Below are 27,569 nucleotides of genomic sequence, written 5' to 3'. Positions count from 1 at the left end.
CGTATATGTGGGGGGGGGAGAGAGGGGGGGGAGAGAGGGAGGGAGGGAGAGAGAGAGAGAGAGAGAGAGAGAGAGAGAGACTGAGAGAGAGAGACTGAGAGACTGAGACTCTGACACTCAGTGGCCACTTCATTCGGTACATCTGCTCATTAATACAAATATCTAATCAGCCAATCATGTGGCAGCATCTCAATGCATGTAGAGGTCAAGAAGTTCAGTTGTTTATCAGACCAAACATCAGAATGGGGAAGAAATGCAATCTAAGTGAATTTGACTATAAGAATGATTGTCGTGCCAGGCGGGGTGATTTGAGTGTCTCAGAAACTGTTCTCTTGGGATTTTCATGCACAACTGTCTTTACAGGAGAATGGTGTGAAAAACAAACAAAAAAATCCAGTGAATGGCAGTTCTGTGGGTAAAAATGCCTTGCTAATGGAAGAAGTCAGAGGAGAATGGCCAGACTGGTTCATGCTAATAGGAAGGTGACAATAACCCAAATAACAACACACTACAACAGTGTGTGCAGAAGAGCATCTCTGAATGGAGAACATGTCGAACCTTGAACAGATGGGCCACAGAATGGCTGCAGAAGACCATAAACACACACTCAGTGAACAGGATTTCCTAATTGTCCCTCCTGATTTGCACCACTTGTTTAATTTAATTTCTTATTGTAATTTATAGTTTGTATTGCACTGTACGGCTGCCGTAACACAAATTTCAGGACATACTTAGGTGATACTAAACCTGATTCTGATTGCGAGTATGCCATGCATTTCATCAGCTGGTTCTATTAGTTCAGGGAGTCGGTCTCTGTTCAGTGATTGTTTTGGATCTTCCATGGATCTTGTTAGTCTTGCTGATATAGAGATCACTTATGGTAGTGTAAACACTGTCAGCCATTTAATTAAAAAAACGAGTTCGAAGATTTGGTTTTCATATCCACTCGAATTAAAGACGCTTTAAGAGTTCGGCGTAGAAATTACAGCTTTTTTTTACCAAAATTAACATTATCAAGAACATATTCACAGTGGTATCTCAATGCGCTCACGCCAGTATACCATCAGTACTGGTGAGCGTAAATCGTACAAAACAGTTAAAACATTCCAAGTATAGATCTTCTGGAAAAATTCTTGAGGGACCGTACCGCTGAGGTGGGAGGGTCTCCTCCACCCCCACCGTCAGTGCCTGGTTTTCCTGGCCGAGCCGGGGTTCGCCTTTCTCTTGGCTTTCCACCGGAACGCGCGCCTGGCCGACTCTTTGCGGGCGCAGTTGAGGCTGGGGTCGTGGAGCAAGCTCCACATCAGCCAGATCTCGGGCACCTTCAGGCTGTGCACCACCATCAGCTCCCGGTAGAAGCAAGGGTCGAAGGTCTGGAGGTGAGGGGCGGCGGACGGCCGCACGATGCCGAAGGTTCGGAACCCTTTGTGGGTTTGGGGCTTGAGGCCGATCCGGAGCAGACACATGCCGAGGAAGACGTCGTCGATGGGGAAGAGGTCCACCTCCTTGCTGGCGCCATACAGCCTCCTGGCCGTGTGTCCGCTCATGAGGAAGCCGCCGCCACCCGCGTAGACGGGGTAAACGCCCGAACCGTACATCATCTCGGGGATGTAATATTTACTCCTGTTGGATCTGATGGGCAGAGCCTGGTCAATAATGTGCCCAACGAAAAGGTCCTCCATGGGGTCGGCGTCGAGCAGGAAGTCTGCAATGTTCTCCACGTTAACGAAGACGTCGTCGTCGCCCTTGAAGATGAACTCGGCGGTGGGGCAGAACCGGTCGAGCCACTTGAGGAAGTGAATCTCCTTCAGCGTCAGGTTGAAGAAGGTATCCTGGAAGTCCCACAGCAGGATGTCGCGGTAGACCTGGCTCTCGAGTTCCAGCAGGCGGCTCCAGGAGGCCAGGGCGCTCTGGTTGGTGGGGATGGCCAGGAGGAAGAGCCTCCGGACGTGCAGCCCGCGGACTCGGCCTTCCTGAGCCCAGGTCTTCCGGGCCACTTCCCGCCGCTCGAACTCTTCCGCCTTTGACTTGATGGAGACCAGCAGCAGCGGCTCCCCGTTCACCTTGCGGCACTTGTCCTCCTGGTTAATGATCTGACTGAAATCCCGGCAGTCCTTCTGCCATTGATATTGGCGGTAGCTCCAAGGGAGCAGGTCTGTGGCTGGAGGTGTTGCCGCCCCAATTCGTCCGTTCTCCAGATCTTGGCAGATGTTCTCTGGCGTTGACCCTGCGCTGGGGGAGGCCGTTTGGGTTACCGCTTCTTGTGTTGGCATTGTAATGTAGCTCCTGGTCACAGACTTCCCTTCAGCCTCGTGCTTGTCCACCCCGGGGGCAACATGGATGTAGAGCAAAGTGCAAAGGGCTGAAAGCAGGAGAGCAGTGCAGATGAGATCCCCTTTCCTCCGCAATCTCATAGTCGCGGGCACTCGGCAAGGTGCACAATTCGGGGCAATTGCCCACCACTGGATTTTACCGACCACAGCTGGAAGGTTTCTGCTCACTTCACGGGCTGGTTTTTACCAGTTTGGTTCTGGTTAGTTTATGCAGGACTTGGCGGGGGGGGGGCGTCACAGCTGCTCAGACGCCAGTTTTATACGGAGTTGAGGTTCACGGGCTGGTTTATACAGGTGGGACTCTCAGGCTGGCGATGATGCAGTGTTGAAATTCACAGTCTGGTTTTGATTGATGTTCTGCAGGCTGCAGTTTACAGACTGACTCTGGGTATGTTTTTTTTATTCCATCTGATCTGTAGAACAATCAGAGAAAAGCAAAGTTAAAGGAAACAGCTGTCCAGTCTGCCACGTAGAACCTTAACTGTGGGATTGTACACAGAGTTCTGGAAGCCAGCTCTGGCAAACTTAGAGACACTAGTGTAACAGAATAACAATACACCTTATGTTATATTTGTTATATTGTTATAACCTCTTGTTCTGTACCTTGGCATTTCCTTCATTGCTGTATTGATTTTTAGAACTGGTGCAGCACAGAATTTTACATTAATGTATATTTATAAGTGAATTCTGTTTGAGATAGAGGTACACACTAAACCCAGTTGAATCAAGAGAAACTAACCCAAGTGTCCATGAAATACTCAGGGGTTCTCACACAAAATGCTGGATGAACTCAGCAGGTTAGGCAGCTTCTGTGGAGAGAATAAACAGTCAACATTTTGGGCCAAGACCCTTCATTGGATCCTGATGAAGTGTCTCCGCCTGAAACATCGACTACTTATTCCTCTTTCCAGATGCTGCCTGGCACTGCTGAGTTCCTGTGTGTGTGTGTGTGTGTGTTGCTCTGGATTTCCAGGATCTGCAGAATCTCTTGCATTAATGTTCAGGCTTTGCTATTTTTCTTCAACATGCAAGGTTCTAAATTGTTTTGATTCTCCAATTCATCCTCATAGATCCTTCTGAAATTCCACCTGAATCACATGATTTGACAATTGGGACACATGTTCACTATGGGGGCAGGAGCTCAGATCCTCTGACTGACTGCAGATTCTATATTTTGATGGCTAATCTGTAATATTAAGTTCTTTTAATGCACATTGAAATCTAGTGATAATTGGAACAAGACTTGTTTGGGCCCCGTTGATTTCTGGTTGTTTAGATATAATAACACATGCTTCTAGGCCCAGTGGCTTTCTGATAAGGGATGGTGATGGTAGTACGTACCTTTGTAACAAAGGGGCATTGTTGGAGTGATCGTGCTATTGGGCTGCTTCTCTGACTTTGTACATGTTAGTCCAGACAAATATCTGAGGCAAACTAAAGTACCTTGCCTTTGCCCTCACTAGGACTCTCTGCTGCGGTGTTTTGGTGAAACACGGATTCAGCCCAGATTTGACAAAGGACGTTTCTCTATATGCAGTTAACATCCCTTAAAGAAATTTGTTATCACCAATGTCATAGGTGTAGTTCTTCATCCCACACGTCTCTCTCACACTCACACAATTCCCTATCCTACAGGCAATACTCAGAAGTATGCACGCCAATCTATAATTTCACAGTTCACGCCCAATGCACACACCTCCACCTCTGGCACTCGATATCCATCACGTACATTTCACTCACCAACGCACACTAATTTCTCCATTTAATGTGCAGCAGCATATACCTCACCGACCTGTATCCAATTGCGCCTGTCTACCCCAGGACTTTTTGCCAACACACACACACACTGGTGATGTAGTAGCAGTGAATCGACTAGGGGTCGGCCGTTCACAAATGGAGCTGCTGTGCGGTCTGCAGGAGGAAACGGTCCCGCCTGAGCAGATAGATCACCGGGGAGTAAGGTGCTCGGTGCTCTCAGCTCTAGCTAACATGTACTTGTTACGGGGAGGTCATCGAGCGGGAAACAACGGAGTTCTCCCCAACGATGAAGCAGCGTAACCACGGAATTTTACATTTTGCCATTTCTGCTGTCTTCACTGCGAACTAACGATTGTTGTTGGAAACCACTCGGTGTGTGGCAGCACGGAAAACCTCGGCATAGACAGTGGGAACATCGGGGGACGCCGCCGCGTAGCCTGCCTGCTCCGTGAGGGAATCTCGGACCGCCCACCCTCCAACCCCCACCCCCGGCCTGACATTACAGTCAAGCCAGCTCTTTGGAAGGGGCAGAAAGCTGGGTAACCCGCTCCCAACGCAACCCTGCCTTTACCTGAGAGTCGGGCCGCGGAACGCCAGGTAACAGAACAAGCTGTCTGGAGGTTGCAAGGCGCGGAGCTGCTGGCTGCCAAAGAGAGGCGTTTCAGTGCAGGGGCAGCGAGCCAGGAAGCCGTGGGAGCCAACGAAACCACATCTGGATTCTATCAGTGGGACTGGGAATTGCCTGGGTTAGGAGCCTGGTTCTCAGGTTTAGGAGAACTGGGGGAGCCCGCCGCTCCACTCGAAACCGCGGGTAAGCAAGCGGAACGTAAGTTCACGGTCCGGTGAATGGGACCAGCGTTGCTTCACCCGGAATTCTAGGTCGAGTCCATGAATAGTTATAGAAGCGCGCAGTGGTGGAGCCTGCCGAAGAATGCGGCTTATGACTGGAATACTGACGAATCTCTGACCTCCTTCTCCCTTTCCCTTCCAATACCGGCCTGTGATCAGGATTGCCCTCGGGGGCAACGAGATGGCGCCGCTACCTCAGCGCCTGAGAGTGGGATTCAACCGTGAGCTCTGGCGTTGTCGGTGTGGAATTTGCGTGCTCTGCCGCTAGCCCCGTGGACTCCATTCCGTCGCTCTGGTTTCCTTCTTCATTCCAAAGATGTGCGGGCCCACAAGATAATGGCCACTGAAAATTACTCCCAGTGTGTTAGTGAATGGAAATATGGGGCCAATAAAACATGAGATTACTGTGGGGTTAGTGTAATTAGGTGGCTCTGGGTTATTCCGCAGGGCCCACCCGGTGCAGGAAGGACCTAATACTGCGGACTATCTTCCCAGAGCCTTGCAGAAGCTGTACCAAGCTTCAGTCTGTAGCAATGAACTCCACAGATTCACCACTCCAGTGAAAGAAATTCCTTAACATCTGTCTTCCAAAGGGATATCCTTCTAATCTGATCCTGTGCCCTCTGGTCCTAGACTTCCCACTATAGAAAACATCCTTTCGATGTCCACTGTATCTAGGCCATTTAATATTCGAAAGGTTTCAGTGAGATCCCCCTTATTCTTCTAAACTCTAGTGAATGCAAGCCCAGAGCCATTAAACACTCCTAATGCGTTTGTCATAATGGGGCGCTGGTGGGGGACCCAAATGCAGGACTGAAGTACTAGGTGTGTCAAGCAAGCAAGGGAAGTGGGGAAGAAATGACGCTGGACAAGACACAGGCCCTGGACGAGGCTAGGATACAGGGACTGGGCTAGGACAAGACTAGGAAAGCGGGACCTGGACAAGGAACTAGGAACTTGGAACCTGGACAAGGACTCCGAGCCAGAGACTGGACAGGGACCCAGAACCGAGGTCTTGACTTGGGCTCAGACCCCGGATCTAGGCGAGGACAAGACGTGGCTACAGGACGAGGAGTGGCAACAGGACTGGATGTGAAACTCCTGGACAGGAGGAGAACATGAAGCCTTGACTTGGTCGGGGGAGAACAGGTCTTGGGGCCGGGACTCTACACAGAGTCAGGACTCCTCCTAGGGAGCAGGACGTACGGCCGGGACTCATACACAGAACACTGAGAGACAGATCTCCACTCAAGGTAGTGGCAAACGGCCAGACCTACTCAGCAGAGGCAAGGGCACAAAGAGATGGTTCCCACACAAAGTAGCGGCAAACGGCCGGACCTACCTAGTGAAGATGTGGGCACAAAGAGACAGTTCCAAACAATGAAAGACAGTTCCTTATCTAGACACAGCAAGGCTCTGGTCTTGCTCCAGTGGTAGAACTTGACAGCGATACCGGCGAGGACACAGGTGAGGTTGCAGGCAAGTCTTCAGGCAGAGGCTTCAGAAAGAAAGGAACAGTCCAGCAACTGAAGCTGAACCCAGGAGCTGTTTATGTAGCCAGCCCAAAATGGGAATCATGTGCCTCAATTAAGGCACACAACAGGACAAGGGAAAACTGGAAAACCTGGAGTAAGGAACGAGGGACCGGACTGTGACTGGAATGCGGACTTCACGGACCAGACCATGACTTGCAGAAGCTGTACCAAGCTTCAGTCTGTAGCAATGAATTTCACAGATTCACCGCTCCAGTGAAAGAAATTCCTTATCATCTCTGTTCCAAAGGGACATCCTTATAATCTGATGCTGTGCCCTCTGGTTCTAGACTTCCCCACTATAGAAAACATCCTTTCGATGTCTACTGTATCTAGGCCATTTAATATTCAGTAGGTTTCAATGAGATCGTCCCTTATTCTTCTAAACTCTGGTGAATGCAAGCCCAGAGCCATCAAACACTCCTAATGTGTTTGTCATAATGGGGCGCTGATGGTGGACCCAAATGCAGGACACAGACACTGAAGTACTAGGAGCAGGACTAGGTATGTCAAGAAAGCAAGGGAAGTGGGAAAGAAATGATGCTGGACAAGACCAAGGCCTGGGAGATGTGTAGAGAGAGTCTATGGGGGGGGGTGGTGGAGAAAGGGGAGGGGGCGGCTCTCGTGATATATTGAGTTGTATTCATCCCTCTGCAGTTTTTTTTACAGCCATGGGCAGAGCAGTTGTCAGACTGAGCTGTGATGCATCTGGAAAGGTTGCTTTCTTGGGGCATCAACAAAAATTGGCAAGTATCAAAGGGGACATGCCAGATTTCTTTTGCCTCCTGAGGAAGTAGAGGTGCTTGTGACCTTTTTTGGCCATTGTGTATATATAGAAACATGGAAAACCTACGGCACAATACAGGCCCTTCGGCCCACAAAGCTGTGCTGAACATGTCCTTAACTTAGAAATTACCTAAGGTTACCCATAGGCTTCTATTTTTCTGCGCTCCATGCACCTGTCCAGGAGTCTCTTAAAAGAACGTATCGTATCCGCCTCCACCGCTGTTGCTGGCAGTCCATTCCACGCTCTCACCACTCTCTGCGTAAAAAACTTACCCCTGATATCTCGTCTGTACCTCCTTCCAAGTACGTTAAAACTGTGCCCTCTCTTGCTAGCCATTTCATCCCTGGGAAAAAGCCTCTGACTATCCACATGATCAATGCCTCTTATTATCTTGTACACCTCTATCAGGTCACCTCTCATCCTCTGTCTCCAAGGGAAAAAGGCCGAGTTGAACCAGAACAGGCTGCTGGTGATTTTTAAAGCTTTCACCACCCTCAACCTCAGCACCTTTGAGGTAAGTAGGAGTGTGAGCACATGTTCCCCCTTCCTGAAGTCAATGCCAGCTCTTTAGTTTTGTTTGTTGACATAACACCACGTCACTGAGCTCTCTATCTCCTTCCTGTACTCTGACTCTCATTATTTAACATCTGTCCCATGACAGTGGATCATCAACAAGCTTGAAGATGGAGTTAGAGCAGAAGCTGGCCATGCAGTTGTGAGCGTGTACGGGATGCAGCCTTGTTGGAGCATCAGAGTTGAGGATGATCAGTGCTGTCTATCCTTAATTATTGAAGTCTGTTGGTCAAGAAGTCATGGGCCATTTGCAAAGGGAGGTGTTGAGTCCAAGGTCTTGGAGTTTGGAGATTAGTTTACTTGAAATTATAGTACTAAAGACTGAGTTGTAGTCAATAAAAAATATTTGAACGTACGTGTCTTACCACTCAGATGCTCCAGAGATGAGTGTAGGGCTATTTTACCTCATTCCATAAATTGAACATTATTTTCCTTTCTTCAATTACTGAGAATAGAAAAATAGCTAGTCATAAACAGTTTTGATCATTGACAATGTGTGGATACACAATGGATGCATTGGATAAAATTAGAGCATAGAAATTAAATTAATAACTGCTAATTGAAGGGCATGGTAAATTTTTAAATTATGGTTCTTTATAATCTACAAAGCTGATAACTGTGACACAGTTGCACAGCAGTTAGTGTAATGTGATTACAGCAGTCCCACCCGGGTTCAGTTAGTGTAATGTGATTACAACAGCACCCACCCGGGTTCAGTTAGTGTAATGTGATTACAGCAGCAGTCACCCAGGTTCAGTGAGTGTAATGTGATTACAGCAGCAGTCACCCAGGTTCAGTTAGTGTAATGTGATTACAGCAGCAGTCACCCAGGTTCAGTGAGTGTAATGTGATTACAGCAGCAGCCACCCAGGTTCAGTTAGTGTAATGTGATTACAGCAGCAGTCACCCAGGTTCAGTTAGTGTAATGTGATTACAGCACCCACCCGGGTTCAGTTAGTGTAATGTGATTACAGCACCCAACTGGGTTCAGTCCAGCTGCTGACTGTAGGGAGTTTGTATGTTCTCCATGTGATGGGTGTCCTCTGGTTCCTCCCACATTCCAAAGACCAACGGGTCAGTAGGTTTATAGGTCACAGAGGTACAATTGGGCAGTGTGGGCTCACTGGGCTGGAAGGGGTGTTACTGTGCTGTATCTCGAAATAAACAGAAAACAACCCAGTCTCTATTCTTTTAAAGCATCCATCCTTTAGGTAAAATATCAAGTTGAAACAAATTAATGCAAATGGTTCCTTGACACTCAGAAGAACAAGGGAGACTGGCATTCCTTTGCAGGACACTCCCCACACTGGATGACCAACAAGTTTCAGGCAGACAGTGTTTTTCACTGAGCTGACCTTCTTGCAGCAACAGCGGATGTTTGTAAACACAAGAAGTTCTGCGGGCACTGTAAATCCAAAGCTACACACACAAAATGCCAGAGGAACTCAGCAGGTCAGGCAGCATCCATGGAAATGAATAACAGTCAACGTTGCAGGCCGAGACCCATCTTCAGGACCGGAAAGGAAGGGAGAAGATACCAGAATAAAAAGATTGGGGGGGCGGGGGAGGACGCTAGCTGGAAGATGATAGGTGAAGCCAGGTGGGCGGAAAAGGTCAAGGGCTGGAAAGAAGGAATCTGATAGGAGAAGAGACTGGACAGTAGGAGAAAGGGAAGGAGGAAGGCACCCAGGGGGAAATGATAGGCAGGTGAGAAGAGGTAAAAGGCCAGAGTGAGGAAAGGGGAGGGGGAGAGAATTTTTTTACCCGAAGGAGAAATCAATATTCATGCCATCAAGTTGGAGGTTACCCATGTTGCTCCTCTATCCTGAGGGTGGCCTCTGATGTTTGTATTTGTACTCACCCATGAGAAGAGCCAGTTATCTGTATCCCAGACCAATATTACTTCTGCTAACAGCATCAGTGACATTGATCATGATCATGCTGCTGATGGCAGGATCTTGATGTGCATAAATTTCCCAGTACTTGCGAAGGGTGGCTACTGAAGGTTCAGAACGCCAGTGGGGGCCTGTATACTCGTTCCGGGGCTGCATTTTAGCACATGCATTTTGCGAGGGTGTGTGTGTGTGTGTGTGTGTGTGTGTGTGTGTGTATATGTGCGTGCCTTGGTGTAACAGTTAGATGTAAGGGAATACAGCAGACATCATGAGCTCAGGCGCACAAATGTGGCAGATTGCAGGGTGCATGCTGTGTGGTTTTAAGTATGTAATGTTTAATATACCTGTCATTATGTTTTGCGTTGTGTGGGAATTAGTGTGGAGATATTTCGGGGAGTGGTTTTAACTGTCAGGATAGCGCCTATTGAGGTCAGGCGACATCAGGTTAAGAACTCTGGACACCCAAGCCAGCCCTCAGCCGTGATTACAACCATGCATAAACCCTTCACCCTCAGGGAGAAACAGAACATTTTGTCAGAGTTGCCCTCACTGAAAGTTGCATGTGGCAATTCAGAATTCTAGCACAAACTCGAGGAAATGGTTGCAATTCACCGGATGCACCCTAAAGATATACACACATTGGTAAAAGCGAAGTACCCGAGGAACATGTGGGACACTATGGCCCAGGGGATAAAGGATGGTACATGGGCAACTAACGGGAACGTTAGCAATGAAGAAAGAAATTGCTTTTTAAAAGGGGAAGTGAGGCAGCGACTAGGGAGAGGTGACAGTAACTGGGGAATGATAATGGCAGCGATTCAAAGAACTGATGAGACAGCCATGGATTATGCAGAACGTAAATATTGAAAGTATGAGGAGTATTCAGCGTTGGATAATCCAGGGAAGGACGACCCAGCCTTCTTGAAAATGGTGAAGGAAGGCCTGACTTCAGCCTAGCAGGAAGTTTTAGATTTAGGGATAGCGCTGGGGTCGACCTACTCTGCGATAGTTTCATGGACCAGTGAGATAGACCAGAGGAAAGGCAAGAGAAGTTGTAAAGAGGCTGCAGTGAATGTAGCTGCTATGACATCACAGGGGGTTTGTTTTGTGTGCTGGCACCTGGCGCAAGGAACAGCTGGAATAGATGTGGGAGTGTAAAGGGGTTGATATGCTTCATCTGTGGCCTATCGGGACATGGTTGGAGGTGGTGTTCAAAAAAGAGGAAAGAAAAACAGGTGAATGTCACAGCAGACACACAATCTGTCACCCCATTGGTGCACAGTCTGACCAATCTGACTGTCGATCAGGTCACAGAGCTGGTGAAGACGGCTCCTAGGTCAGAAAGAGATGTGGCAGCAGGCCCCACTGCCAGCGCTGGTGACCCGCGGGTGTACACAACAGCATTGTTGGGGGCTGGCAATGCAATATGTCAGTGGACACAGGGGAATTGGTATCGATAACTGACCTACCCTTGCCAACAACCAGACAGGCTATTTATATTAGGGGTGTAGAAGGGAAAACAGTGAAAGCAGAAAGTAGCTTGTTGCAGATACTCAAAATTGGCAGGGTGCAGCTTCCGACCTGTCTGAACAATGAGGGCACTATTTTTGGACTAGCCATCCCTAAGGGATGCAGGGGCCATTATAGATTCAGGAAAGGAAGAAATAGTATGGGCAAGCCAGGGGCCGTGGAGATGTACAACTAACAGAGAACACGACACACCCAGCGGAACAGCACTGACAACCATTCGGGAGGTAAAGTGAAGGAACTAAAACACCAGAGGACACCCAGAGAAACTTCATCAACTACTAACTTACCTATATGGCCAGTAAAGAAGCCTGATGGATCATATCAGAGAACAATAGACTATACCGCCATTAATAAGACCACACCGAAACTACATCCCATTGTGGCAAGCCCTGCAACAATCCTGAATGGCCTGTCTCCAGAACATAAAGTTTTTTAAAATCCTGGATATCGCTAATGGATTTTGGGGCTTCCCTTAGTACCTGAGTCCCATGACCGATTTGCTTTCACTCTGGGTAGGCAGAAGCATACGTGGACCAGACTCCCCCAGGGATCCCAATAGCCCAGCTGTTTTTCAAAAGATCATGGTGCAAATCAATCAATCAATCAATCGCCCTACCAGTCGACCAGCTTACAATATGTAGATGATCTACTAATTGCTTCGGAAGATGAAGTAGGTCATTTAGGGCGATAGGCAGTGGTTTAGAGATACCGCAAGACGAGGGGTTTAAAATCATTCCACACCAGGCTCAAATAGGATAGCTAACCGTACAGTACCTAGGCTACACCGTTTCCCAGGGGAGGAGGGACATGTCAGATGACAAACCCTTGGCAATCAGCTTCATACCCTGCCCAGTAAAACGTAAGGGGAGTGAGGAAGGTAATGGGTCTATTCAATTACTACCGTAATTTCATACCAGGGTTCTCAGCACTAGCGGCCCGGATAGAAGCCCTGTGCAATGATAAAGGCAGAGGAGCCGGTATGTCTTCGGGGCGGTGCGTGACTATCTGATGGCATGGGCACGACGGTAAAGGCAGAGGAGCCGGTATGTCTTCGGGGCGGTGCGTGACTATCTGATGGCATGGGCACGACGGTAAAGGCAGACGAGCCGGTATGTCTTCGGGGCGGTGCGTGACTATCTGATGGCATGGGCACGACGGTAAAGGCAGACGAGCCGGTATGTCTTCGGGGCGGTGCGTGACTACCTGTTGGCATGGGCACGACGGTAAAGGCAGACGAGCTGGTATGTCTTCGGGGCGGTGCATGACTCTCTGATGGCATGGGCACGGCGGTAAAGGCAGACGAGCCGGTATGTCTTCGGGGCGGTGCGTGACTCTCTGATGGCATGGGCACGACAAGGATTTGTAACCTCAACAGGGGCAGGTATTCAGCTCGGGCATCTAATACAACAACCGCTGGAGGTGGCAGTGAATAAAGTAAAAGCACACCAGAAAGTGGAGAGTGAGGACGAGAAAGGAAATGAGTGGGAAGGAGCGCTGGTGGCAGGTATTACTAAAGTTTATATCACGGGTTGATGGAGCAGGGAAGGCAGAGCACGATGACTACCCTTCGGCAGGACTGGTGGTGGCCAGGGATGGGTGGGGATGTTGAGAAATTCTGCTGGCGTTGTCATTTGTGCCCAGCATAACTCTGGTAAGGGTAAGCCAGCCGTACTCGAGGACACCCTGGGTAAACATCCAGATGGACTTCACGGGGCCCCTGCCAAAAAAAAAGCGGGGAAGATACTGTCAAGTAATTATGGATCACTTCACCCAGTGGGTAGAGGCTTTCCCAACAAGGGACTGCACGGATTCAGTTCAGGAAATCATCCCAAGGTGGAGAACCCCAGTTCAGGTGGACTCGGATCGGGGAGGACATTTCACAGAGAAAGTGATGAAGGAAATGTGCCGACTGTTAGGGATTCGACAACAGTTCCACGTATCTTAACATCCTCAGATTTCAGGAAAGGTAGAAAGGATCAACCAAACAATCAAGAATGCCTTAACCAAATCTATAGCTGAGACGGGAAAGGCATGAGTTGATGTATTCCCAGAACTCCTGATGAGATTATGAGCAACTCCAAATTGCATGCTGGCTCTCAGCCCCTGTGAATTATTGACAGGGTAAGCAATGTATCTCCCTTGTGGGGTAACTACAGGATGTGGAGAGCCTGGGACCTACAGCGACAGAATGACACAGTATGTGAAAGGCCTTTGTAACCAACTTAAAGTGTTCAAGGACCGAGCAAAACAACAACAGCACATTGCTGATCAGTTAGAGGGAAAGGAGACGGTTGTCCCACAGCTGGATGACCAAGTCATGGTGAGGGTGCTTCCTGAAAGGGCAGGGTTTGCCCTCAGCTGGATAGGATCACAGATGGTATTTTTAACAAATGACACTCATATCTGTGTGCAGACTCGGCGAGGCAGCCAGTGTAAACACTGGACTCAGGTTAAACTGTACGACTCACCTTCTTGTTGCCCCCACAGACAGAGCAGGAGATCAAGTGTACCCAGTAACTGTGTAATTACAGAAAACCTAAGAGATGAACACCAGCCAGCCACACTAGACCTGACCATAGGTGATGGAAGCAGACCCACAGCTAATGCGAAGGCAGAGGATATCCAGAGTGTGCAACAGAAAGCTGAGAGTAGAATGTTAAAGTGCAATGGTAATGGTACTCTGTAATGAAGGCTGATTGCTGATTAGTTGTATAGCATAGAATAGAAAAGATACTGGGGAAATAGATAGGAAGGGATTTAAGTTATAGCAGAGACATCAGGTTCCGTAACTTCAATGGCACGGCAGACTGAGAAAAAGAAGAAATTGCACACGGCATCTGAAGTCAGTCACCACAGCCTGAATGCAGAGCGAATACAAATGAGCTAGGCCTTTTCAGCAGCTGGGCCAGTGATTGACTGGACGGTTCAGAAAGAGATCCTTGCAGTCACTCAAATAGAGACTACCTCAACCCCTTTCTGTATATCGATGACAGGGCTTCTGAGCCTAATACTTTTACCTTGCTGATACCCCTGGAAAGCAAAAGTTTCAGCTATCAGAGGATGAAGGGGTGAAGGCAAGGAATGCGATTAAACTGCCACTGGCCATCTGGGAAGACATATGAATGAAGCTGCATTCTTTAAAGACTGTTGTTCAAATCTCTAGAACTATTTCTCTGCTTGGTGTTTTGTAGGTAGCCTTTAGGGATGATAGGGTAGCTGTAGGTGCACATAAAGTAATTGGGGGGAACTCTGAGGCAGGGCATTTCTGCTGCCTTATTTGAGTAGATCCTCCTCAAGGTTGACCATTTAGGAACCCAGGAAGGCCAAGAGGAGGAACTGTTAGAGTGATTTTTCGGATTAGCAAATATAACTTCAGGTTTGAAGCCATGAAGCCATCTGGGTTCCTAAATGCCGTGAATCCCAGACCAGATAATGTTGATTAAAACTCATTTGGATGCCTGTGGTGTGGGTGTGAAGTTTGTTTATAGTTTCAAAGAAAGCATTGTAGATACATTGTAAATATAGAATTGTCTTTTGATGTTCAGCACATAAAATATCAAACCCCACATTGGGCCAGCCAGACCTTTCGACCGAAGCGTCTCCATATGATGCCTGCTGTACCTTGTTTTGCCAAATAAAGAAGCTGAATTCGTAACTGCCAATACTTTTCTCTGGTAACTTCATTCACACAACAAGTATTTGGATAGACTGGGACTTACTATTGATAGTCATCATGGCTTCATGCCTGGTAGGTCATGTCAATAAATCTTATGGAGTTTTTCGAGGAAGATTCCAGGAATTCCAGGATTCCAGGCTTTGTGTGTCAATGCAAGGAACATTTGTAACAAGGTGGATGAATTGAATGTGCAGATAGTTATTAATGAATATGATGTAACACAGAGCATCATAGGAAGTCTTTCCTGCCTGTGGCCATCAAACTTTACAACTCCTCCCTTGGAGGGTCAGACACCCTGAGCCAATAGGCTGGTCCTGGACTTCTTTCTGGGCATAACTTACATATTACTATTTAACTATTTATGGTTTTATTACTATTTATTATTTATGGAGCAACTGTAATGAAAATCCAATTTCCCCCAGGATCAATAAAGTATGACTATGACTATGACTATGACAGAGACATGGCTCCAGGGTGACCAAGGATGGGAGCTCAACATTCAGGGATATTCAATATTCAGGAGGGATAGACATAAAAGTAAAGGAGGTGGGGTGGCATTGCTGGTTAGAGAGGAGATTAACGCAATAGAAAGGAAGGACATTAGCCGAGAGGATGTGGAATCGATATGGGTAGAGCTGCATAATACCAAGGGGCAGAAAACACTGGTGGGGGTTGTGTACAGGCCACCTAACAGTAGTAGTGAGGTTGGGGATGGCATTAAACAGGAAATTAGAAATGCATGCAATTGTCATACGGAGGTGGCTAGGAACGGACCCAAGTGCAAGGCACAGACACTGAAGTACTAGGGACAGGACTAGGATACAGGCTGAGGGCCAGGACATGGACATGAAAACCGGAAACCCGGAACAGGACTGGACAAGAGAGCTAGGAGCCCAGGCTTGGACTCTGAGCCAGAGACTGGAAAAAGACCCAGTGCCTGGGTCTTGCCACTGGCTCGGATCCCAGAACTAGGCAAGGACGAGGCTTGGCAGGCAGGCAAGACAAGGCTGGAGTCTTCAGGCTTGAGGCCAGAGGTGAGGCTTGGCAGGAGGCAGAAGGCTGGAGTCTTCAGGTTTGAGGCTAGAGGCTAGAGACGAGGCTTGGCAGGAGGCTGGAGTCTTCAGGCTTGAGGCTAGGCAGAAGGCTGGAGTCTTCAGGCTTGAGTGTAGGCAGGCTCCTCCTGGGCAGGGTGCAGTACTCCTGGGCAGGGCGCGGTTCCCCTGGGCAGGGCACAGTACTCCTGGGCAGGGCGCGGATCACCACCCGACAGAGGCATGGAACAGGAAGAGACAGAACCAACCGCAGGTAACGGCAAGACGGCCTGTATTACCCGACGGAGGCAAGGGGTGGGAAGGGAGCTAGGTACAGGGTGGCTCCAGAACAAGACTGCAGCTGAGACAAGGCGAGAGTTACCAGCAAGACAAGGCAGGGCTTCAGGCGAGGAAACAGGAGGCAGAGGAAGGGATACAAGGAGTAGGACAAGAACAATCCAGCAGCCACACGCTGGTCTCTGAAAGTATTTATGCAGCCAGCCCCAACGAGCATCAGCTGGCTCAACTAGGGCTCAACAAGAACAGAAACAGGGTAGACAGGAAAACCTGGAGCAAGGGTCGATGGACCGGACCGTGAACCGGAATACGGACTTCATGGACTGGACCATGACAGCAATAAAGGAACAGCAGTTATAATGGGTGACTTCAATCTACATATAGATTGGGTGAACCAAATTGGTAAGGGTGCTGAGGAAGAGGATTTCTTGGAATGTATGCGGGATAGTTTTCTGAACCAACATGTCGAGGAACCAACTAGAGAGCAGGCCATTCTAGACTGGGTATTGAGCAATGAGGAAAGGTTAGTTAGCAATCTTGACGTGCAAGGCCCCTTGGGTAAGAGTGACTATAATATGGTGGAATTCTTCATTAAGATGGAGAGTGACATAGTTAATTCAGAAACAAAGGTTCCGAACTTAAAGAAGTTGAAGTTGAAGGTATGAGATGTGAAATAGCTAAGATAGACTGGCAAATGATACTGAAAGGGTTGACGGTGGATATGCAATAGCAAGCATTTAAAGATCACATGGATGAACTACAACAATTGTTCATCCCAGTTTGGCAAAAGAATAAACCAGAGAAGGTAGTGCACCCGTGGCTGATGAGGGAAATTAGGGATAGTATCAATTCCAAAGAAGAAACATACAAATTAGCCAGAAAAAGCAGCACACCTGAGGACTGGGAGAAATTCAGAGTCCAGCAGAGGAGGACAAAGGGCTTAATTAGGAAAGGGAAAAAAGATTATGAGAGAAAACTGGCAGGGAACATAAAAACTGACTGTAAAAGCTTTTATAGATATGTGAAAAGAAAAAGATTGGTTAAGAGAAATGTAGGTCCCCTACAGACAGAAACAGGTGAATTGATTATGGGAAACAAGGACATGGCAGACCAATTGAATAACTACTTTGGTTCTGTCTTCACTAAGGAGGACATAAATAATCTTCCGGAAATAGTAGGGGACCGAGGGTCTAGTGAGATGGAGGAACTGAGGGAAATACATGTTAGTAGGGAAGTGGTGTTAGGTAAATTGAAGGGATTAAAGGTAGATAAATCCCCAGGGCCAGATGGTCTGCATCCCAGAGTGCTTAAGGAAGTAGCCCAAGAAATAGTGGATGCATTAGTGATAATTTTTCAAAACTCTTTAGATTCTGGACTAGTTCCTGAGGATTGGAGGGTGGCTAATGTAACCCCACTTTTTAAAAAAGGAGGGAGAGAGAAACCGGGGAATTATAGACTGGTAAGCCTGACATCGGTGGTGGGGAAAATGCTAGAGTCAATTATCAAAGATGCGATAACAGCACATTTGGAAAGCAGTGAAATCATCGGACAAAGTCAGCATGGATTTGTGAAAGGAAAATCATGTCTGACGAATCTCATAGGATTTTTTGAGGATGTAACTAGTAGAGTGGATAGGGGAGAACCAGTGGATGTGGTATATTTGGATTATCAAAAGGCTTTTGACAAGGTCCCACACAGGAGATTAGTGTGAAAACTTAAAGCACACGGTATTGGGGGTAAGGTATTGATGTGGATAGAGGATTGGTTGGCAGACAGGAAGCAAAGAGTGGGAATAAATAGGACCTTTCAGAATGGCAGGCAGTGACTAGTGGGGTACCGCAAGGCTCAGTGCTGGGACCCCAGTTGTTTACAATATATATTAATGACTTAGACAAGGGAATTAAATGCAGCATCTCCAAGTTTGCGGATGACACGAAGCTGGACGGCAGTGTTAGCTGTGAGGAAGACGCTAAGAGGATGCAGGGTGACTTGGATAGGTTGGGTGAGTGGGCAAATTCATGGCAGATGCAATTTAATGTGGATAAATGTGAGGTTATCCACTTTGGTGGCAAGAATAGGAAAACAGATTATTATCTGAATCGTGGCCAATTAGGAAAAGAAGAGGTGCAACGAGACCTGGGTGTCATTGTACACCAGTCATTGAAAGTGGGCATGCAGGTACAGCAGGCAGTGAAAAAGGCGAATGGTATGCTGGCATTCATAGCAAGAGGTTTCGAGTACAGGAGCAGGGAGGTACTACTGCAGTTGTACAAGGCCTTGGTGAGACCACACCTGGAGTATTATGTGCAGTTTTGGTCCTCTAATCTGAGGAAGGACATTCTTGCCATAGAGGGGGTACAAAGAACGTTCACCAGATTGATTGCCTAAAAACATTGACTTCTCACACTTCCGTTAATGCCCCACCTCCCCCTCGTACCCCATCCGTTATTTATTTATATACACACATTCTTTCTCTCTCTCTCTCCTTTTTCTCCCCCTGTCCCTCTGACTATACCCCTCGCCCATCCTCTGGGTTTTCCCCCCTCCCCCTTTTCCTTCTCCCTGGGCCTCCTGTCCCATGATCCTCTCATATCCCCTTTGCCAATCACCTGTCCAGCTCTTGGCTCCATCCCTCCCCCTCCTGTCTTCTCCTATCATTTTGGATCTCCCCCCTCCCCCTCCCACTTTCAAATCTCTTATTAGCTCTTCCTTCAGTTAGTCCTGACGAAGGGTCTCGGCCCGAAACATCGACTGTACCTCTTCCTAGAGATGCTGCTTGGCCTGCTGCGTTCACCAGCAACTTTGATGTGTGTTGCTTGAATTTCTCGCATCTGCAGAATTCCTCATGTTTACTATGTCCTCATAATCCTGCCAGAAGCAATAATGCTTTCCAATACAGATACTTACATTAACTTCAATTGTAATGAGCAACTTCACTCATGCTTCTCGTGTGCAACCTCTCTGGAGCTCTCATGGATGCACTTCTCAAGTTACATCAGCGAAGTATCCTGATGAGATAGACATTGCAGAAGAAGACAGAGTGTGGTAGTAGATGGGTACCTCTCTGACTGGAAGTCTGTGACTACTGGCGTGCCACAGAGGACAGTGCTGGGTCTGGTGTTGTTTGCCATCTATATGAACAATCTGTGTGATATGTAATAAACTGATTCAACAATTTTTCAGATAACATCGAGGCTGGGTGGGGGTGGGGTGTAGCGGACAGCGAGGAAGTAACGAAACTTGTAGTGGGATCTGGTCCAGCTAGAAAAAATGGGCTGAAAATGGCAGATGGAGCTTAACGCTGTCAAGTGTGAGATGTTGCACTTTCGGAGGATAAACCAGGTTGGAGTTATATGGTGAGTGGTAGGGCACTGAGGAGTGCGGTAGAACAGAGGGATCTGGGAATACAGGTCCATAATTCCTTGGAAGTGGCATCACAGGTAGATAGGGTCACAAGAAAGCTTTTAGTACATTGGCCTTTATAAATTAAAGTATTCAGTACATGATTGAGATGTTATGTTGGAGTTGTATAGGACATTAGTGAGGCCTAATTTGGAGTATTGTGTGCAGTTTTGGTCACCTACCTACAGAAAAGATGTAAATAACATTGAAAGACTGCAGAGAAATTTACAGGGATGTTGCCAGGGACTTGAGGACCTGAGTTATAGGGAAAGGGTGAATGGTTAAGAACTTTGTTCCTAACCATAGGAGAATGAGGGGAGATTTGACAGAGGCATTTTTGAGATACACATAAAATGCTGGAGGAATTCAGCAAGTCAGGCAGCAACTATGGAAATGAATAAAAAATCGCCATTTTGGGCAGAGTCCCCTTTCCTTTGGAGTTGGGAAAGGCTAGAACTAGAGGTCATGAGTTAAAGATTAAAGGTGAAATGTTTAAGGGGAAGGTCTTCATTCAGAAAGTGGCGAGAATATGGAACAAGCTGCCAGTGGAAGTGGTGGATGTGGGTTCGATATCAACATTTTAGAGAAATTTGGAGGAGACGGGTGTGGAGGGTTATGGTCTGGCCTGGGTGCAGGTTGAAGGGACTGGGCAGATTAATGCAAACATGAGAAAATCTGTAGATGCCGGAGATCCAAAGCAATGCACACAAAATGCTGGAGGAGCTCAGCAGGTCAGGAAGCATCTATGGAAAAGAGTAACCAGTTGACATTTACTCTTCAGTCCTGAAGAAGGGTCTCAGCCTGAAACATCGACTGTACACTTTTCCATGCTGCCTGGCCTGCTGAGTTCCTCCAGCATTTTGTGTGCGTTGCTGCACGCGGATTAATGGTTTGGCATGCACTGGATGGGAAGAAAGGCCTGTTTCTGTGCTGTAGTGTTCGATGACTCAAAATTCAGTTCACTCTTTTTAAAATAAAGAATTAGTTCCTCCAACACTTCTATCAGTAGATGGTGCTGTGGAGAGTGTATCCTTTACGATTAGTATTCTCATCATCACAATCAGGTGCTGCCCTCCAGTGTTCGCTTGGTAGAAGACAAGCTGGAAAGTGTTCGTTTGCTGAAGTGTTCTTGCCGAGAATATTTATGCTCCATCTATCTACGGAATATTTCACTTAAGGACTTGGGTTATATTTTTTTGGTTGACTGTGTTTACTGTTGTCTGATACGCATTGTGCTGTGTTCTGAATCTTGGCCCCAGACGAACACTATTTAATTTGGCTGTATTCATGGCTGTTCAGGAATGGTTGGATGATAAATTAAACTTGACATTCTCTGCGAACTATTCCACAGGATTTACTCTTCACCAAAATGTCTGCGTTAATTTTAAGGTGAAGCAGGACCTCATACTGACTAAGAGTTTAATCTGCCCTCGCTGAACCAGTTCCTCCACACAACACACACAAAATTGTAGAGGAACTCAGTAGGTCAGGCAGCATTGAAGGGAAAGGGTACAGTTAACCCTTCATCAGGACTGGAGAAAAAAAGATGTGGAGTCAGAGTAAGAAGGTGGGGAGAGGGAAGGAAGAAACACAAGGCGATAGGTGAAATGGGGCTGGGGTGAGGGGTGAAATAAAGAGCTGGGAAGTTGATTGGCAAGAGATACGTGGCTGGTGAAGTGGGGATCAGATAGGAAAGGACAGAAGGTGACTGCTTCCACCACTCTCTTCGGCAGTGGATTCTAGGTATTCACAATTCTCTGAGTGAAAAAGAGCTCCTCCTCAGATCCACTGTTACTAAATCTGTATCCTCTAGTTTCATTCAAAGATTATATAAGCAGAACAACTTCCTTCAGTCTATTTTGTTTGTACCCCTCATAATTTTATAATCGTATCTCCTTTTAACCTCGTGCACTTCAAGTGAAATAAACCATGTCTCACCAATCTCTTATAACTAAAAACGCGCAATCTATCCCAGTCAACCCCCGGCGAATTTCCTCTGCGCCTTCTCCAGCTATCTAATCTATCATACATTGGTGACCAGAAATGCATGTAGTAACGTTAGAACATATTCTCCTTGCTTCTTTATTTAATACAGTGACTAACATGTATCCATAGGCCTCATCTGCCTGCAATGCCACCTTCAAACAATTTGGACCGACGAGGTCCATCTGTTCCTCAGTACTCCCTAGGACCTTTCCTTTCATCTTTGTGTCCTGGTCTCACTGGCACTCCATAAAATGCATCCCTGCACCTATCTGGACGAAACCTCACTGCTAATCCTCGGCCCATTTCATTAACACCCAGCAGTTCCAGCACGGTCATAAAACTAGTCGGCCCACCACGTTGTCGGTCACGTGACCGTCCCCCCACCACGCCGACTCGGTCATGTGACCGTCCCACCACGCTGGTTCGCTCACGTGATGACCTCACGTCACGCCACGCGCGCTGTATGCCGGGCGGGAAGATGGCGGTGCTGGTGCGGGTCGTGCTGTGAAGATCGGGATGCTGTTGGCAGCACCAATGAAGACTTTTTGTAGTAGAGCCAACCCCATCACCGGGGCCACCGAGTGGGAGGAGGAAGGCGAGGACTATGACTATCACCAGGAGATAGCACGGTACAGAACGGGCGTCCCGGCGGCAGCCAGTGCATGTGCATGGAGCCCGAGCCTGTCCGTTGTCCCTCCCCCCCCCCCCGACTGTGTGTCCTTGTCGCTTCACTCGGACACTCACTCTGTCCCTGAGCTGAACCATGGCACTGGCCTTCCCGGTGACTCGGTGGCGCATCTTAGTCACGATCAGTCACTTTTCTCCCTGTCTACACTGATGGGACTTTACCGTAGTTGTCCCGTGTCTGATTTGAAAAGCGGGGGGGGGGGGGGGAGAATAAAGAAACAGAAACCTCAGATGCTGGAATTCCGCAGTAAAGATAAAGTACTGTAAACAATCAACAAATCAGACAACATCTGGGAGAAGAGAAAGGCAGATGCCATCTTTTTCAGCCCTATGCTGCTTCTACCTATTGCCTTCCAGCTTTTTTTACATAATTTTCGCCCGCCCCCTCCACCTACCTATCTTACCCCCATCATCATTCACCTGCTAGCTCGTACCTCTTCACTTTTCCCACCTATTTACTTTATCTTCTGCTCTCATTCCTTCCATTTCTTGGGCTAAAATATCGACTGCTCATTTTCATCAGTGCTAAGTTCCTCCAGCCTTTTTAGTGTGAATGAAGCTTTTATTTGGTTTTTAATAGATGATGCTTGATAGGCATATACTGTTTTTACTTCAGATTTCTAGTATTTGCAGTTCTTTACCTGTCAAGTTTTGCTGAAAGACCATCAACCAGAAACTAACTTGTTTTCCTTTCACGACTCTGGCTATCTGTCCTGTTGAATACTTCAGACATTTCTGTGTACATAAAAACTGAAAAAACCAGGAATACAGATGTGGTTCAATGTGCTGAGTGTTTCTGGCATTTTCTGCTCTTTTTATGATTTCCAGCGCCTGTGTTTGATGTCTATTTTATTTCTTGAGTATCTACTATAAATGGTTCTTGTCTGTGCACTAATTATGGTTGATGAAGCTCTGAGTGTGCTTCAGTATACTGGAGGAACTCAGCAAGTCAGGTGGAGAGAAATGGACAGTCAGGGTTTCAAGTTGAGACACTTCATCTGGACGAGACCAGCAAAACAGTATGATAGCTCTTCGTTCAAAAGTAACTGCATTATACAGCCTTGTGCAATGATAATGGGAATGATGGGGTTTTAACTAGACAGCTTTCCCTCAATAACTGGACAACCACATAGAAGAATTATTTTAAAAAGTAGTGCAAACCCCTTCAAGTATTTTGGGGAAGAGGGCAATATATAGTTAGCTGCCCACCCAGTTACAGCATCGAGGATTAACTTTATTCACTAAATGGCTGAATTTCCCATGGATGCGGTGGATGCTAATTAATGCAATAAAGAGAAATGGTATATGATCAAAATAGATGCCCCGTCAGTGGCAATTCAAACTTAAAGCCTAATATACATATTGCACTGAACTTCTGACATGTTTCTAGCATGCTTCCCCACCTTAGAAATGTACACAAAGACCCTTTCTATAATTACAGGGTGTTCCACACAGCCACCACTCTCTTGAGACATCCCCCCATACTGTCCTCCAATCACCTTAAAATTACTCTCCCTTATATTAACCATTTTTGCTCTGGGGAGTCTCTGGCTATCCATTCTACCTCTAATCATCCTATTCCATGGGAAACTCCGCCATTTTGCACCAATATGCGAGACCCTTCATCTGGACTGCTTAGTTTTTGCCAGCCTTTTTAAAGCTGCAAATTACAACATCTGCCGTCTCTTGTCTCTGGAAAGAACTGGTATTTCAAATCCTACAGAAAGTTCACTGACTGTAACAGAATGCCAGATCTTGCTACCATTTACCATCTGAGGCGCTGCTATAATTATACAAACTTAGTCCAGTTGCAGAAGACTCATTTTGCTGGACTAAAGAGCTTGGATTCCCATTGTTAAGGCTGGTTTAGTGACAAGATCTCAATTGATGTTGCGAAATATTCCTGAAGGCTTTTGTAGGCAGCAATGTTGGTGGTGGGGTTTGGCTGGCTATCAAAGTTTTTTTTTATTTTATTGCATCTTAAGAGATCTTGCTACTAAACCAGCCATAATGATGAGAATCTGACGTTGATGGATTTAAAACATGATGTTTCTGACAGTTAAAATGATGAAAACAGACAAAACAAAAAAACCCTCAAATAAAATCAACTAAAAGAACCTATAATACTTAAAAGTAATTAAAAACATCAAAACAAAATAACAAAAAAACCTATTCACTTCATCCTCCACAGCACTGCTTCACTGCCCATACTTACTGAATATGATCATGTGACAGGATCCTCAGAGATGCAGCAAAATAAAATTCTCCCTGATTGGTATAATGTGCAGGGAGTAGTTAAAAGTGATCTGAACTGGTCAGTAGGTTTGAACAGAAATCCACAACCTGCTTCCATTTAAATATTTTCCACCTACTTCTGGATCACTGATCTCGTTTCCCCATGGATGGTGCATTTTTAGCAAACTTTGTTTTAATTTTGTATTTCTCACTGCTATGTTATGTAGGAATAGTTTGCTATTTTATAACAGTCAGAAACCCATTAGGTCCTGGTCTCTTATAGCTGGGGTTCCAGTATCCATATATAAATTATGTGGTTTCAATCAAATTTCAGCTTGTAAGGATTCCTACATATTCATTAATTTGTTTCAGATCAGAACTCCATTTTGTTTAATGTAGACTACAGGAGCTGTGTATCTATTTTCTGTTGGAGCCATGTATCTATCTGATGTCTGTATTGTATCTTATGACGTCTTTATTTTGGTAATCTGTCACTTGGGTTGGGGCACAGTAGAAGCAAATGAGTAGAGTCACGCGTTAGACCATAAGAGTTTCGAACAGAATTAGGCCATTTGTCCCATCAAGTCTGCTCCGCCATTTTATCATGGCTGATCCATTTTCCTCCCAGTCCCAATCTCTTGTCTTCTCCTTGACATTTCCTGACTAATCAAGAATGTATCAGCCTCTGTTTTAAGTATACCCAATGACTTGTTTTCCATAGCTGCCTGTGACAATGAATTCCACAGATTTAACACTCTCTGGTTAAAGAAATTCCTCTTCATCTCCATTCTAAAATGATGCCCCTCTATTCTGAGCCTGTGTCCTCTGGTCTTAAACTCTCCCACCATAGAGAACATCCTCTCCGCATCCACTCTGTCAAGTCCTTTCAGCATTCGAAAGGTTTCAGTGAGGTCACCACTCACTTCTCAGTTCCAGTGAGTAGAAGCAAGAGCCATCAAACGCTCTTAATGTGACAAGCCTTTCAATCCCAAAATCATTTTCATGAACCTCCTTTGAACCCTCTCCAAAGTCGGCACATCCTTTCTTAGATAATGGACCCAAAACTGCTGACAATACTCCCAAGTGAGGCTTCACCAGTGCTCTATAAAGCCTCAACATTACATCCTTGATTTTTATATTCTAGTCTTCTTGAAATGAATGCTAACATCACATTTGCCTTCCTCACCACAGACTCAACCTATAAATTAACCTTTAGGGAATTCTACATGAGAACCCCCCCCCCCCCACCAAGTCTATTTGCACCTCAGATTTTTGAATTTTTTCTCCATTTATAAAATAGTTTGCCCTTTTATTTCTTCTCTCAAAGTGTATGACCATACACTTCCTGACACTGTTTTCCATCTAACTGCCATTTCTTTTCCCATTCTCCTAATCTGTCTGAGTCCTTTAGCCTTGCTATTTCTTCAAAACTCCCTGCCCTCCACCTGTCTTCATGTGGTCTGCAAACTTGGCCACAAAGCCATCAATTCCGTCATCCACGTCATTGACATATAACGAAAAAGAATCGGTCCCAACACAGACCCCTGTGGAACACCGCCAGTTACCAGCAGCCAACCAGAAAAGGCTTCCTTTTCTCCCCATTCTTAACCTCCTGCCAGTCAGCCACTGCTTTATACATGCTGGTAGTTTTCCTGTAATACCATGTGCTCTTAACTTGTTAGTAGCCTCAAGTGGGGCCCCTTGTCAAAGGCCTTCTGTAAATCCAAGTACACAACATCTACTGATTCTCCTTTCTGTTTCCTGCTTGTTATTTCTTCACAGAATTTCAACAGACTGGTCAGTCAAGATTTTCCCTGAAGGAGACCGTGCTGACTACGGCCTGTTTTATTATGTGCCTCCAAATACCCCAAAAAAACATCTTTAACAGTGGATACAAACGTCTTGCAATATTCATGCTTTGTCTTAGTTGTTTTGTCTAGTTAAGGGTTGAGCCTTGGAGAATGATACTTTTTTTGGTTGCTAATTTAGTTCGACCGCTTAGTTACGCTGCTAGTACGCTAAATATTGGAACATTATCTAGATTGCTAACTTCACTATGTTAGTTCAACCACTTAGTTACACCAATTGGCATGTTATTGGAACACTAACAAGATTGGTAACTTTGCTTAAGTACATTAGTTTAGCCGCTAACTTCATTACTTCGCTAATTTGAACACCATATCACTAATTTAGTTTTGTTAGTTTCTTTTTATTGCTGGTTTTGTAATAAAGGATCGAACCTACCTGTTTTGATCTTGGAACTCTGGTACTTTGGAAGTGCGTCAGACAGTGTTGATTTCCTGGCTTAGCCTCTCAGTGTTGTTTGGTTTGTTTTAAAATAACTGCTACAGTAGACAAATAAATAAAACCATATATTGTGATTTATTTTAATTAACTGGATTGTTTTCTATGTTGTCTTATCAGGTCCTCTTATGCTGATATGCTGCATGATAAAGACAGGGTAAGTGTATGATAGAAAATGCATGTGTAAATTAATTTTTAATACATGTATATGTAAATGCTGTGGGTGCGCTTGCCTTTTCAGTCTGTCGAGTTGCAATAGGATCTCAGGGCTGAAAGTTGCCTAGAATCCTTTCCATATATGTACTCCCTAAATCTCAAATGCAGTAATGACTCATTGCACAAAAAAGGACACGAGTTTTGGTTTTTGAACTGGCTACATGCTATTTATTTGTAGCTTATATTCTGAAATGCCTGGTTGAAACAACTGATGATTATCAGCACTGAAGATGTTAGTGTGGCTGAGAGTCTTACCATGTTAGTATGGTTAAAAGTGAATGCGTTTTCTTTTATTATTTACTTCTCTGTCTGGCTTGTTCCAGAGTAACACGGGTCTTCTGTTGTTCATGAGCATCTAAAATATGCTCAAGTGCAAGGCTGAAAACTAAAGAAGAAATCCAGATTGATACATACAAAATGGTGGAGGATCTCAACAGGTCAGGCAGTATCTATGGAGAGGAATAAAGGGCCGAGACCC

General features: G+C 46.1%; 2 protein-coding genes across 4 annotated transcripts in view; one reads left to right on the top strand and one right to left on the bottom strand.

The window, feature by feature from the left end:
- Window positions 1-757: 757 nt before the first annotated feature.
- On the bottom strand, window positions 758-4,722 carry b3gnt9 (UDP-GlcNAc:betaGal beta-1,3-N-acetylglucosaminyltransferase 9). Its single transcript, XM_063067401.1, has 2 exons — window positions 4,663-4,722; window positions 758-2,746 (listed from the first exon to the last, which is right to left on the bottom strand). Exon 2 carries the CDS (start codon window positions 2,412-2,414, stop codon window positions 1,182-1,184), a length of 1,233 nt encoding a protein of 410 aa, XP_062923471.1. The 5' UTR covers window positions 2,415-2,746; window positions 4,663-4,722; the 3' UTR covers window positions 758-1,181.
- Window positions 4,723-22,122: 17,400 nt separating this feature from the next.
- Window positions 22,123-27,569, top strand: part of prmt7 (protein arginine methyltransferase 7) — a 53,034-nt gene continuing 47,587 nt past the window's right edge. For all 3 annotated transcript variants that reach the window (XM_063066705.1, XM_063066708.1, XM_063066706.1), the window contains exons 1-2: window positions 22,123-22,278; window positions 26,996-27,032. In XM_063066705.1, coding sequence (XP_062922775.1) covers window positions 22,166-22,278; window positions 26,996-27,032 — 150 coding nt within the window. In that variant the 5' untranslated portion in view covers window positions 22,123-22,165. The remainder of the gene's footprint in view (window positions 22,279-26,995; window positions 27,033-27,569) is intronic.

This window comes from Mobula hypostoma, chromosome 14 (assembly GCF_963921235.1).
Source record: "Mobula hypostoma chromosome 14, sMobHyp1.1, whole genome shotgun sequence".
NCBI lineage: Eukaryota > Metazoa > Chordata > Chondrichthyes > Myliobatiformes > Myliobatidae > Mobula > Mobula hypostoma.
The sequence above is the reverse complement of the archived record's forward strand: the minus strand, read 5'-3'. Positions and strand labels throughout refer to the sequence as shown.